Genomic DNA, 15,113 nt, shown 5'->3' with positions numbered 1-15,113 from the left:
AGCAGGAAACACTTTTGTTTTAAAATGCTTCAGAGTGCCATGCATTATCTGAAAAATTACCTGAATAATGCTGAACCAGCTGCTGAAGAGTTTCAAATTGTGCCCGAGTTGTGATATAATATCCACCATTGTCAAGTTTACGAATCTTATAATGTTTGACGTGATCGCCTTTCATATCATCCCAGTCTCGAATAGACAGGGAATAGGCACCTGTTCCAAGCAAAGGAGAAATAAAAAATTGTAAGCAGCTTTTAGACACAAAGATTTTGGTTTCCTGGTCAGTTGTTATAAAGTGAAAGAGAAATTACTTCCAAAAAAATGCTGACTGGAGCTTGAGAAAGAACAGGTGAATCTAACACAATGAAGCAAGTGTCACAGGAATCTTAGGATGTCCACACCATATCCCTTTCATGCTCTTCTAGAAAGAAATCGGGACTTTTGTATAAATGAAAACTCACTTTTTAACATTCACTGCTTCAGGTTGTTAAATTGACTTTTCCTATTCTAAGTGTCAGGTCACACTGCAAATACTGTACTTTAGGTAAATGGCAGTGGGTGGTAAATATCAAGATTTTCATAGGAAAAACTGGAGATAATGACTTTATATATGCATAGTGTTGTTACCCAGATGGATCCCAAACTTCTTTATAAACATTAAACAACCAAATATACATACTTCGTATGTCACAGTCTTAGGAAAGTGGTACTACACCCAGGCTGTGCACCAGGAGATCTGCAAGAACGGCATGTTTCACTTTCCAAATCCATGCTGGAGCTTTAGGTCTTACTGGTGGGATCCAGATGCCTAAACACAGGGGTTCAGTGCCACGTGTGATGCCCCAGGACATCCTGCTTGGCAGTTTTCCCACAGGCTGTCACATTTGTCCGACCCACGTGGATGCCCTGCAGGCATTTCAAATGGCTCTGGATGCTCACAGCCAGGTAAAGGAACCTTAGCTGAGGGGCTGGATTGAGTTTTAGGTGTAGCTGTGGTTGTCTGCAGGTGGGCTAGGGGCTTGATTTAGATGCCCACACACAAGCTTCTGGTGCTATTAGGGCAGCTGAACCCCAGCTTGGTTTCCATGAGCGTTTTGGCACTGTAGATACCGATGGTGTAACGCAGGATTGAGCATGAGGTGTCTGTAGGCGTGGGCAGCTGAACTGAACCCCAGCTCCCCGCTGACTGTAAAGGGAGCTTGGTCACCTACATGGGGACTTGCACATCCAGGTGTCTTAATTTGAAGCACGGTCCTATTCTACGTACAGTGACCCCCACACGTTGGTTCTCTACCGTGTCAAAAGCAAAGGCACATTTTACAGCATAATGCAGTTTCTGAGCAAAAGCATGGCCATTTCAAAGGCAGGGGAGGAGACAAGTCTTCACTCATGGCTCGGACGAATATTGTGTTTACTCAAAGGTAATTCAGACATTAAAAGGAAGAAAAATGGAGGTAACTGGCAGCTGCAGAGAGATCTCAGGAGGCTCCTCCTTCTGGAGCCTGGGCTGCTTTCACTGGTAACGATGTCAGCTAAGGGCAGGAAAGGAAAACCACCAGCAGACAGTTTTGGACAATGTAAAAGGTGGAGTGATTTCCTACAGGTCTGATAGCAAACAGCATCGACTGCTGCTTAACCCAAGTCAGGGTACCTTTCAACACACCTGGCAGGTCCACATCCTCCAGAACCACCTCCAGCTACGTGAAATGGTTTAAACACCCCCCACCCAGAGTTAGGTGGTTGAGATTCCTGGTGTAAGATGTCTTTCCTGGACATCACCCCAGGAAGACGCTTCCCTGACCACGTTAACCTGCAGCAGGTCGCACTGGCGGGTGGCTCACCGCCGAGGGAGCTGCAGTGAACAAAATGCCTCCACCCCGACTCCGAGGACTTCTCAAATTCCCTGTTTGTCCTAAATAGGAGGAAAAGAGCCAGCGCTTACACAGATGATTCTGGTTTATGTGAATGGGAGACACCCTGAGAGGAGTGACAGGGTTTTTATTTCTAAGTGTAGAAAAATGCTGTTTGTTTAGGACATTTTTCTGAGGAGGTTCTCCCACTGAGTACGTACGTCTCTCTCAAGTAGGGGTTCAAAGCTTTTTGGGGATTTGCAAGCACATCTTGTGCACGCTTTGTACCACCACTCTGGGTTGTACACTGTCAGCCTAATTTCAGAATTTTCCCGGCAGTGTTCTCCACCTCCGCATTTGTGAGTTTTGATCCACTGGCAGCAGCTGTATTTTCTTTAGTCACGCTCCCTGCCTATCTGGTCACTATTTTAGATTCTTTAGGAAAACGTAAACAATCTGTGGCTCCAGGTCTGCAATCAGAGCTGCGTGGGTGGCCCTCTGTGGACCCCCGCTGACCTCAGCTCAAGTTGCAGGACTGGAGCTTTAGTTCAAATCTGGACAAAAACAAGAACCAAGATGGATTTCATTATTCATTTATTTAGGCTGTTGGTTATTTATACTATTCATTATTATCTGATGATAAATTAAAATCTAAGAGATATACATAATAAAAATTTGGATAGAAATACGACATTACAATATATCATACTAACGAATTTTTTAAAAAAACAAACCTAAAACCAGACAGCCTTGGAGGGTGGAGATTGAAACCAGGTGAAGGATTATACAGACAAGAGCTGATGAAGTACCTGGGTAGTCAGGCATTGAAAAAATGAAAAGCCAGCTCCATATGATTTATTTTGGAAGGAAGAAGAGAAGGCAACCATGATCAAGGGAGGTTAAATTCATGCTGAAGTCATCCATGATGCTACTTTTAATATGATCCTGATTAATTTTATTATTGTTATTATTTAAAGCAGAAGGGATGATTCTAGGGCACAAAACAATTCCTGCCTCAAGCCCAAGATGACTCGCTGGAGTAAAGGCATTTTGAGAAGACTTATGGGAGAATGCACCATTCGAGCCCTCCCTGCTGCCTTTTTTCTCTCTTATGAACAACAAGCTCCCTCTGTTTTCTTCTAACAACATATTGAAACACCACAAGGATGAGAAGGGAAATAGGCATTTTTGACAAAAACCATGCATGTTTGGTTTTTTCCAATGGCTTTGATGCAAACTTAGCCTGAAGATGTAAGCTTGCTGCTGTAAGTCCATCCATGATGGATTATGCCACTTCCCCAATGCTTTTGTGTCTCACAAGAAGTTCTAGAAAAAAGCCCTGACTTACTTAGCTAAGTAAACAGCCCTGCAAAACTTAGCCCCTTATCACTGTATAAAAAATGGTCAAAACAGACTAAATTGATAATGTGGTTTAGAGAAACAGTGTTGTGTTTGTTTTGAGGATCCATGCATGCCTGCGTGAGTGAGTTTTTAACCTCGGCTCAGAGTGGAACGAAGTCCTGCTCCTCGCACACACCACAACAACTGTTGGTGAAAACGAGCAGGTGGAGGCTATTTGCAGAAAAAGAGCAAGTTAGAGCCTGTCTCGCTCCTGGTGAGAACGCCTCACTGCGACATAAGGTACGGTGAAGCTGTGGGGTAACAAGATGGGAAATCAGCTGCCTGAAACAACAGCGTGTCTGTTCAGATTTTGCATCAGAAAGAGTCTTCAGAGTTACGGGCAGCGAAGGAAGAATCCAGTGACTGCAGGAGTCAAAAACGTAAAACAACTTTAGATGACAGAATGCAGCATCTGAAGATAAGTCAAGTAGAGAGGAGTGGGAAGGAGTGCTTCGCTTCTTTAAGCCCCTTTACCAGCCATGACTCCAACCACTTTGCATGCTAACTCCGGCTGACAGAGTGTGCTCTGATCAAAGCGCTGACAAGTCAGCGCTTTAATTACATGAGCCATCATTAGACTTCAGAACTTACACGGAATTAATTCTAGTGACGTATGCTTCCCCCAGCTATTGTTTTGGATTGGTGGTTAATTGAGAAATGGCCAGGTTTGTTTCCACTTAGTTGCAGGTTTTCTCCTCAATAGTTGTATGAGTTAGAGAGATCTTTTCATACATGTGAAGCTTTGAAGAAGATGTTGACAGGCCTCATGAACAAAATGTAAAAGCAAAGATAGCACCCTCCAAGAAAACTGGAACTCCTCCAATATTTTTAGATGGAAGGAGGAGAGTACATCCTTCTGCTTGACTTCAACAGAATGGATACAGATGAATGCTTTATGAATATACTAATTAGAAATATTTTCAAGTCTTTTCACTGTAAATCTATTAATTTAAAACTGCTACATCTCACCCCCACACACACCTTCCCCGGGATCCAGCATTTCAAAGGGGTAAGGCCAAAAAAATCCCCTAATCTTCCCAAAATAATAACCAGTACCTCTCCTCCCCTGCAAAATCTTATCTTAAATCTTCCAGGCAACAAGGTTCAAATATTCTGCTTGTTCAGAAGTAAGCAAGCAGTAATTTTCACCAAACTAGACTGGAGGTTCCCAGCATCTGCTCACAGTAAGCTAGCTGGCTGTTCCTGGACCTTAATATGGACACCAGGAGGTCTGACTCCTGTAGCCCCATAGCTGCTGTTCTGAGGGGCCGCTCTCCACTGAACTCCATTGCAATAGTAGCATCCTCAACACAGGCGTTGAGAGAGACAGTGCGATGTTCAGAGTGTGACAGCAGAGCAGAGCACCCTGCCTGTGCACAACCTGCACTGCAGATACCATGGGTTGAGCATGGCATGGGCTGCACTTGCGTTGTTCTCTGCTTTGAACATTCAATCTAAGACCTGGGATGTCCAGACATCTCATTGCATAGCACACATATATGCAAGATGATACTTCTTTCTACCTTCACACCACTGAAAACAGTATTTCACAAAGTTAGCATGACTCTTCTCATATATCTTCTCATTCATAGTCAGAATAGCTCTGGCCAGCCTACCTTTGGTAGTTTCACTTTCCCGGATCAGGAAGGTACCTCTGGGGTTTCCAAATGACAACAGCTGCCTCTCAGCATCTTTTCGGCCAAGTTTGCCAAAGTACCACCTTAGGGAAACATCAGAAATAGTAAGACAAATGCTACACAGAATTACTAAGTATTGTCATGGAGTTCAGACATGGAGGATTATTTGTGGAAACTATGGTTACTCAAGTATATTCAACCATTTTTGTCACACTGTGTCTCTTTTATTGTGGTGGGAAGCTAATGTGACAAACTATGTAGTAGCTGTTGTGTATGTTGTGCAGTAGCACTTTGCATTAAGCCTATAATCGGTAGATGCTGAGAATGCTCGTTTGGCGTCTTAAGACAAAGGCCAGACTTCAACAAACAGAGCGCAAGACTTGGCAGGGGAAGGAATAGACAAGGAAAAGGGCAGAAAAATGCGTCGCTGATGAAGAGCAGTATTTTTACAGATGTTGCTATAAACTATGTATTTGACTTACATAGTGATGTATTAGTATTCAATATTTTTGTTGCAGCACAGCTGTAAAACCTCAGCAGAAGGACCAGATGCAACCACTTTACTGTGGTTGTATAAGGCTTTCAGAGTTTTGGTACCTTTTTCCTTCCTGCAGCAGGTTTTTGGTTTTCTTTTTTGTTTCACAATCAACATGACGTACAGACTACAGTAGTACCTGCTCAGCTATATAAGCTCCTCCAGTGTATCTTTTATACTGGAAATAATATGGATATACACAACATTCAATTTTTGGCATAGATATGTCATAGATATTACGCTGCCTGCTGTATGTGTTGTAGGCATCCTACCTACTGGTAGGTATTTGTTGATACAATGTGCCCCCTTTAACAGACATTTAATTTGCACACTAATTGACTCCAAATATTTTTACAAGTCAGTTCAGGAAAAGCAAGGGCACCTTTTGCTTAAAGCTTAAATTAGTCGACACTCGAATAAAGGAAGCAGACCTATGTTCCTTTAGGTTTCCTTCCTTTGTTTTGACATTGAAAAAGCACTGAGCTTGTGCTTCTTTTGTTACTAATTACCTAATTATTTATCAGTGCAGTTAAGAACTGAAATAAAAATAATGTAAGCCATTTGAAAAATCACTGCAATCCATCAAAACCAACTCCTCAAACCTCCTTCAAATACAGCACTAATGGGTCTTTACAATGAAAATAAAACATACTCCTCTGCTTGGATGGAATCGACTGGAGCCACATAATTACTGGGAATGTAACCAGTTTCGCCTGTTGTCAGGGACCGAGCCTCCCACCAGTCTCCTTCCCTGCAGAAACAGAGGTGAGGACAAGTGAGAGCGAGACACAGCTGTAAAGACAACGATCTGACTTTGCTAACAGCACCCGCAGCTGCATGGCGTAAGAAGCCACAGCAACTCATCTCTTGATTACCGGCATGCTTCTGAGAGCTGTTTGCATCTAAACCCCCAAAATACATGTATTTCTTTACACCTGTTATTACTTCAGCAGTAATCAGCAATGTAGCCTTCCAAACGTAGCACAATGGCATGAACAGGCATAACGACTCAGTGAAATCAGGTTTGGTGAGGGCTGGATTTGGACTAGAATATTGAAAACGGTCTCCATAGCAATTATTCTAATACCGACCCTTGAGAGAGCTTATAGAAAAACCGCCAAACTGAACACTGTCGCATCCACTGCTTATTTTAAACTTCTATGGGGATAATTAATCTGAAACACAAAGCCACCAAAAAGCCATCTATCGCTACGGAGGTTTAGACAGCCCTTAAGGATCACACTTCGTTGTCTAGATTCCCTCTCTTGGTCACCTAGAGGAGGTATCTGAAGTATCAAAGGATTTAGCTGCCTTTTCAAATACTTACAAAACGCCATTCTTCTACAACATTCAAATACGAAGAGGTCCATGCAGGACCATCTTATGGCAGTGTTCCACAGGCTTAGCATCAATTTTTGTCGTTCACGTGCATGTACGTGGTACTGCCCTGCAGACAATGCATGCTGCTGCAGAACACACAGCCTCAGGAGAAGTTTATTTCTCAGCTTTTTACAGGATGCAACGATTTGGGATTTAGCAATTTGTATTTCACTCTCAGCACCAGATTCACGGATATTTAACTCCTACCACTACTAATAAGAATTCTCTTTTCTATTTCTGGGCTGCTTAGAAACTTTCTCAGTTCCCCTCTCTGTAAAACAGAGAATTGTTCACTAAATAAAACACTATTAATCGAATGTGGCCAGAGAATTGAGCCTCTTCTGTAAGCAAGCAGTTACAGAAAACACATTGTCTAAGCTATTACTGTCAGGAAAGGCTGTGTCAAGGTGAGCTCTTTAAATTTTCAAATCCACTTCTTTAACAGCTTGAAGGAGTACAAACTCTATGGAAAACAACTAGAAAACAGCTGTGATTAGACAAAAAGGAGAGGTTTCCACTTCTACAGTTCAAAAAAGTGAAGACAAGAAGCTTTTCTAGAGGCTGCCAGCTGACACAATTTTAATACACCTTGTGTGCATTAGTATGTCAGGCAAATGGCCCTATCTCTTTACGTCCCTAATTTTATCTGCTGAAGTGCTAGCCCTTCCCCTGCATGTTGCTGCAGAATAGTTCTGAGAGATTATGCCATACTGTGGTCGAGAAATTGTACCATTACATTTCTTCTCCTTACTGTACAGACAGTCCACTAGATGGAGGTATTTTATCGTATCTAGGGAGGAAAAAAGCAGTCCTGTAGATGACTGCAACATCAGGAGCAACCCCCTCTGCTTTGACAGAGGAGCCTGAATCTCTCAGAACGCTGCCAGAAAGGAGGAGGAACGCAGACTTTTTTCACAGCTCTTAATTTTAGACACCCAACTGAGGTAGGAAGAGGCTAGTCAGCAGGGCTAGCCTGGGTGTGCGGGAGCGGCGGGGGGCATGCAGAGGATGGCTGCGTGTTTCTGAGCCCCGAAGTCAGGCTCTGCTCTGAGCCACCCCTGCAGGTACCTCTTTCCTCCAACCTGCCCTTGGTATCATTTCGGACTTCTAATCACAGGGATACCCTCTGTACGCCATTTCAGGTATTGCTGTCCTGAACTTTTAATCCGAAACACAAATCAAATGTAATTTGTTGAGTGCTAAAAAAAAATCCGAACCCCTCCAAAAATTCCAGGCAAACTGGTTTTGTGCACGGACATGCTTTCTGGTTTGCAAGCATCATTGGCAGACTCTTTAAAAAATGGTATTCTTTCATATAATTTCTGATATAAGTGAAGAGAGGTAGCATTCTCACAGAAAAGCTGCTTTCTGGAGATTCCCAGCCTGGCTCTCAGTACTCCGGGAGTGTGGTTAAGTCCGTGTTTATAAGCAGACAGACCTGACTACGATGGGAACGGAGCTTCTATAATCCTACAAGAAAATCAGTGGATGCTTGGGTTTTTTTCCTCTTGGAAAACCTGCCTCCAGGCAGTAATTACCTGCATCAAAATGCATGTACTGCAGCCGCCCACACATGGGGGAACCTCTCTGTCCCACCAACTCCACGAGTGATTGCTCTGCAAGTCCTGGTGAGCATCCCCTGATTTCATCAACTGGTGTGTGTAAGGGATTTATAATGCGTGGAATTTCTTCCTGTTTCAAGTTATGGCACAGTTTGTGCAAGGTTAGGAAAGCAGCAGGCCATGAGAATAAAAATGGATGATAGGTTAAAAAAGGATTTTTTTCCCGAGTGCTAATTTAGAAGCAGAGAGGTTTTTAAACTGCTGCTCCCTCTACAAGTCGTAACTGAAGTTTCTGTGCTTTCATCTACATCAAAGTTCTTCAGCTTCATGGCTTCATGAAATATTCCTCAGAATTACCTGATTTTTTTTTAAACTTTAATGCACATCGAGCCAACTCCAACCCTGGAGTTGTTCTATTAAAATTAACAGGAGTTGCGCCAAGGATCGATTTGCCTCACTATCACACAGCGTAAGAAAAAAGAGATGACAGCAGTATCACAAAGCCTCTAGAAAGCGGCATACTTGGTTGTTAGCCCATTTTTACCTCTACACGATAGCAATACTGAACGTAACACAGAGCCTTCAACTTTATGTTCTTAGCCAAGAGTTACAAGATGTTCAGATGTAGGTCAGTAGCACAGTAAGTTTTAGATGTTATTTTTAAATTGCTAAGGGATTTTTTTTTTCTATGGGCAGCTAATAAAATTAATTTTAAGTTAATGATTTCCAGGATGGAAGTGTGGTTTTCATGCCAAATGCAACTGTACAATGGTGCATTCTCACTTAATAGAACTTCCTATCATCTTCTGACTGTATCACCTACCTTTAAAAGGAAACAAAATGCTTTTAAACTTGACATGCAAATCTGGGTAGTGTCTCTTTTGTTGAATCAGTTTTTAGGTTGTTTCTGTGTAGAGATACTTGCAGCAGATTGCAAAAAGTGTTAGTACATGCCTTGCAGAACTTCTGTGACTATCGGTAAAGTACAGAGCTGGTACTCTCAGTTCTGAATGTGAGTTTACTGTGAAATGTAAGCAGTGAATCACATAATCTAATGATTATTTTTGAAGTAAAGCTGCATGTAGTTGAAAGTTTTTTTATTCAATAATAAAGCACTTTGCAGAAGTGCACTAAATGCAATGACAAGTAAGTAAACATAGACTAAAACTCCTACATATCTTGAATACCCAACACTAGATTTTACTAATAACATAAGCGGACAAATGTAACTGTCAACATTATAGGTTTAAAAATACTAAAAAACATATTCCCAAGCCTAAAACTTACGAGCTGTTAAGTATTTGAAATTTTTCTCCTTTGTGAAAACTCAGGTCATCTTCTGTTCTTGCTTCATAGTCATAAAGCGCCACAAAAAGAGTTACACCTAAAGAAGAAGATAGGCGAGTTACACTCCACCACAACAAAACAGGAGGGAAAGTAGCGAAATAAACTGAAGCCTCCTACTTTTTGGACAACCATTCTAATCCTTCTGCTTTTGTGCAGCCAGTGGGGATGTCACCTCCTTCAGCCAGCACAGTCATTAGTCCTCTTGGTTTGGTACCCACACACAGTACAGGATCCCGAGTGGGCACAGAGGGTTTGAAGAGACATAGCCATGCCAAGTATTTCCTGCTAACTACTTGAGGTGGCTCAGACCACACCTCCCGTTCCCTGGTAGAGGGATGAGGCCGTCAGCCAGCCAAATGGGGCATGCATACCTAATTTCCCACCCCCCTTGCACCTGCAAGTTAGCAAAAGTAGGGCTGAAGACCCAGGTCCACCCCTACTTCAACTTTTTTGCAGGATTTCATGAAATAACTCTTCCCAGAAGCAGCATGCTGAGACAGTCATGCCTCTGCTGTGATTATGTGATTGATACTCACCAAGGGCACTGAAAGAAGACTTCGAAACTCACCTGTTCCTCCTCTTGTACGCAGTGTCCCTGTATGAGAGGAGGAATTGACTCCACCGAACACAGTCAGTCCTTGGCCTCCTGTGGCATGGAAGTTGTTGTAGTTTGGGATTGAAGTCACACCAAAGCTAGGATAGTGCTGCGGAGTGGGATCTGTCCCATAGCGGTAGCCTGAGCTTTGAGTTAAACTGCCATCCCTCTCGTCAGTCAGTTTTGTTGCTTCTTTATCCTTACATTGCACACAGCCCATTATCTAAAATCCTAGGAGAAGAAGGAAAGGGCAGGTGTTCATACACTGATGCTCACCAGATCTACCCCAAACCCACAGATGACGAGGACCAAATTAGGTTCACCACTCAAAAGTTAAGCACTTTGACAAAACCCCACGGTGGTTTGAATATAAACAGCAAGACGTTGGGAAAAGCTCAGACAAACCGTTCCTCACAGTGGTCTCCCGTGGGGGCCTGGGTCCCGCCTGCTCGTACGGCAGCTCCCTGCCCAGCCCTGGCCGGGCAATCGCTCCCACAGAGGCGGCGAGAGGATGAAACCCCTCTCGCTCACCCTTCGCCAGGAGAGCACGACCGGCAGGCGAAGGACACAAAAAATGCAGATTGAGGGGTTCAAGTCTGTCCCCCAAAACACAGAGCGAGGTACTTGAGCTCACGGTTCATCTTTGACCTCGCCAGCTACACAAGAGCCGACCTCGCTTAAAGGCAGGGCAAGCTTTTTCCATTGCTGGAGCTTGCTGAGAGGCAGAGGAGCAGCCAGGCTGAGCTGACAGTTACCACAGCCCAGGGAAGCAGCAGGGAGCTCGCCAGACGGCACAATGAAAACCCTTTCATGCGGTACCGAACTGAAGTGTAAAACCTGCCGGTAGCAGACGGCGGGACGGCCAAAGGTAAACATGAGTTAAGAAACTAGAGGAAGTCATGGAGGAATTAGTACGTCAAATGCAGAGCGTCTCCGGGTCCGGATCCCGGACAGGAGGAAACCGAGAAGGTACGGCTTGGAAAAGGTTGCTCTCAGTTTTGTACTTCTTGTAACCTCTTGTTCAGCACCCTCATGGGGCACTACCAGGGCCTGGGTTAACCCCTCTTAATTTTAGGTGCCTACCTCTCTCTAGGTGGAGGGAGACAGAGGGTGATCGGGCCTCCGAGGTCAGTCCTGTTACCCGGTATTGCTTTTCATCTGTCAGCTCTACCACCTTATAATCCACGTGCTGGTGTTACCGAACTGTTTCCTATTGACTCCAGCTGAACCTAGACACAAAACTCGAGTTTCTGAAGCCGGGCGTGATGAATCGAGGGAAACAGACACTTGTCTGGACGCACCCTTGATCGAACCAGCATGGGACTCTTACACATAACCCGGCACGCAAACGACATACTCTAAACACCGAGGCTGCAAGAAGAGCGGCGACAATAGAAAAATCTTTTAAAAATTACACTTACTAGACATACTTTGTCCAGGATATATAAATAGACAGGGAGAAAATGCAGAGAAGAGGAACAAAAAAAGGTATGGCGAAGCACGTTTTTTCCCCCCTCCTATTTCTTTTCACATTTCAGCCAATATCCGTCCATTTAGGGTGACTAAAAAGCCTACCCTTTTCCAAATATCCTCATTTTTCTGTAGCTTCCAGGCTGGCTATTTTGTAGTATGCCTTACCCCAACATCAACACAGGAAATTGGTTCTGACAAACTCATGGGATTCAGAAAAAGCTGCTAATGTTGAAAAATTATGCAGTAGCTCCCTGCCTGTCTGACAGTCCACAATCTGGATACCTGCTTCCTAAACATAACCTGCCTAATTAAAAAAAAAAACTTCTGTTGAAGGGTATTTTCTACAAGTTGAAGATACTTCCAGTTACTCTACAAGCCTGTTCAGAAAATTAAATATATTTCCCTGAGCTGCGCTGCCTGCAGTTAGCACAGGTCTGCTGTCTCTTAGCTGAACTTCAAGGTGCCCTTTTTGCATTTCTCTGTGTGCTTCAAGACGCCACATCCACTCGGCAGAGCTCCCTCACTAAGACTTTTAAATCTCTTCACACAGCTAGCAAGAGAAGATCAGAAACAAGGACTCCCGGCCCTGCATTCGCCTCCATGGGCGGCGTGAGCTGGGGTCCCTCAAGAAACCGAAGTGGGAACGGGTGGAGGGAAGGGGGTTGCAGGGGCTGCAGAACACGCTGCTGCTAGCCACGCCAGCCTCCAGCCTCTGCTTGCCCCGGTGGCCGAGCTGGTGCCGGAGGTGCCCAGCGTCGTGCTGGGGCTCGAGGTTGTCCAGGCACCTCTGCTGCTTTTGCCTGTTTCGACAGGAGGACGGTCCGGCTCTGCAGCCCCTCTGTTTGGAGGTGTCGTCTGCCCGGCTCCTCTCGGGGCCGAGGAGCCCCCGGGCAACGCCAGGGCGGAGGCAGGAGCACGGGGCGGGCGAGGGCCCTGCGGGGCAATGGCTCATCTCACTGCTCGCAGCACCGTCAGAGCCCAGGGAGCTTGGGGTGCGAGGGATGAGTCTGGCACTCGCGCCGGAACGTACGCTCATTCCCTTCAAAACAGCTGAGTGATACGCAGGCGTTACTATTTAAAGGATATCTCAGCAGCCATTTTGTTGGCTTGCGACCTTATCTCCCCGTGAAACTGCAGAGCCTCCTCCCTTTCCCCTCTCAGCTCCGTTTCTCCACTTATTTTTTTCCCAGGTGTTTTCACAGGAAAAAGGAGAAAAGAAAATGAAAGAACGAAAAAAAAAAAAAAGAGATGGGAAACATGAAATCTGGGAGAGCAGTGGGAGGAAAGGGGTTTTCTTGTTGCTCATTCTCTAGCATTCAGCTGAGCAGGGAAAAATGTCTCCCCTGAAATCTGTGAATATTTCACATCACAGAATCGCAGAATCACAGAATCATTAAGGTTGGAAAAGAGCTCTAAGATCATCAAGTCCAACCATCAACCCAACACCCACTCAACCATGTCCCCAAGTGCCACACCTACATCTACACCTTTTTTGAACACTTCCAGAGATGGCGACTCCACCACCTCCCTGGGCAGCCTGTGCCAATGCTTGACCACTCACTCAGTAAAGAAATTTTTCCTAATATCCAATCTAAACCTCCCCTGGCACAACTTGAGGCCATTTCCTCTCATTCTATCGCTAGTTACTTGGGAGAAGAGACCAACACCCACCTCCAAATTACAAGGGCTGACAAGAAGCCCTACAGGCTTCATTTACACATTCTAGTCAACTGATGAAAACAGGAAACAGTTAAAACTGCAAATCAGCCACAAAAATAAAATTGTTCAAAGTATTAATTCTGAAAAAAGTGAATAAACCAGGAGATGGTATACATACGTACCGGTAGTTTCAGAAAAATAATGGTTTGGGGTTTTCTTTTTACTAGGAATGGTATGAATAGAAAACCAGTGAATTATCTGTTTCTTGATTTTTGTTTGGTTCTTGCTCCCGTTATCTTTTTGCTGGCAATGGCAGTTCACAGGGAAGGAGAATGTGATGCAAAGTGGATGACTGACAAAAAGGGCTTTTTCTTTCACTTGCCCTTTCCCACTTTGTCACAGTGTCTAGACAATCCGAGTATAAAGACTGCTTGATTGTAGCCTCTTGTAAAATGTGACAGAGGGTGTTACATGCACGCATCTTTTCAAGCCAAGTCTCTGAATGTTGTCTGTTCCTGCCTCAAAGGAACCAGCTTCACGGGGAGTTGGCTAAATGCGAAAGAATACATGTATGCATGTACATGCTTAAAGTGATTTCAGCTAACTCAGGGGTTTCATAGACAATAAATATAACCTCCATTCAGCACTGGCCTTTGTGTCAATGAATGGATTCCAAAACCTAATCTCCTTCAGTATCACAGAGCAGGCTTTTAATATACGAAAGTCTCATCTCCCTGCATGTCAGCATTTGGAGCTGTGGAAGGCTGGAGTTACTCAGCCAGCTCTGAGATCACCAAACAAAATCTGGAGCTGTTTTACACCGAATTCTCCAGAGACGAACGCACGACGCTGTTCAACCAACATGCTGCGCAACTTACAGTAAAGGAACAAGATTTTATTCCATTTCCATTAGGAAAGGCAGCATTTCTCAGATGTGTGAGTTATGGGTCATGCAGCATTATCATAATTTGACACTGGTATTGTTAAAAAGTATGTAACTAGCCCAGTTAAAATGAACTTTTCTAATGCAAGCAAGTTAAAATTGTTTATTTTAAAGTTGTATTTTTATAGGCAATATGAAACATGTGTTTTCATGAAAACATAAAACATTTACATGTTTTTTGAGACTTCCTTAGAGACAAATGAAAATAACCATTATGTTACTTGTCTCCTTTCTTGTCCTTGTTATATTTCTTGGACTCCAACATTTACATTGCAAGCAATCCAACATCAGCCTAACCAGAACACTAGTTTCCTCCCACATGGTGGAAAGGTTATTTGACAAAGATATAAAAGTAATTATATAATGATTAATTATTTATATAGTCATAGCACCTTAATTACTTTCAGCTAGGAAACAGATGAAGGCTAAGGAGATGTTATTAACACTGTTGTTATCGTAAATCGTCCTCCTTCAGTTTTTCTGTCGGTTCTTGGTACAAAATGGAAGCCAAGACTGAAATACCCGCCAAAGCCAGACATCCACTCCATTAACAGAAACAAAAGTAGTCCTCTGTTAGCTCATCAAAGCCGAGGAAAAGTCCAGGAGTACCTACATGGAAAAGTCAGTTTTTCACACTTCTATTTCAAAAGTAAAAGTGGTATTTGAAAAGCAGAAAGTATTGATAAGCCTTTGCTTAGCCCAGCTTCTGCAGTTGTAAGCCATCAGGAAAAGAT

General features: G+C 43.7%; 1 protein-coding gene across 3 annotated transcripts in view; it reads right to left on the bottom strand.

The window, feature by feature from the left end:
• The window catches only part of FYN (FYN proto-oncogene, Src family tyrosine kinase), a 39,726-nt gene extending 29,202 nt beyond the window's left edge, over window positions 1–10,524 (bottom strand). For all 3 annotated transcript variants that reach the window (XM_010281604.1, XM_010281605.1, XM_010281606.1), the window contains exons 1-5: window positions 10,278–10,524; window positions 9,650–9,746; window positions 6,073–6,171; window positions 4,865–4,968; window positions 61–210 (exon numbers count right to left, since the gene is read on the bottom strand). In XM_010281604.1, coding sequence (XP_010279906.1) covers window positions 61–210; window positions 4,865–4,968; window positions 6,073–6,171; window positions 9,650–9,746; window positions 10,278–10,524 — 697 coding nt within the window. The remainder of the gene's footprint in view (window positions 1–60; window positions 211–4,864; window positions 4,969–6,072; window positions 6,172–9,649; window positions 9,747–10,277) is intronic.
• Window positions 10,525–15,113: the final 4,589 nt, after the last annotated feature.

The sequence above is a fragment of the Phaethon lepturus genome, unplaced genomic scaffold (genome assembly GCF_000687285.1).
Source record: "Phaethon lepturus isolate BGI_N335 unplaced genomic scaffold, ASM68728v1 scaffold28442, whole genome shotgun sequence".
Lineage (NCBI taxonomy): Eukaryota > Metazoa > Chordata > Aves > Phaethontiformes > Phaethontidae > Phaethon > Phaethon lepturus.
Note: the sequence above shows the minus strand (reverse complement) of the source record. Positions and strands in the feature narration are given on the sequence as shown.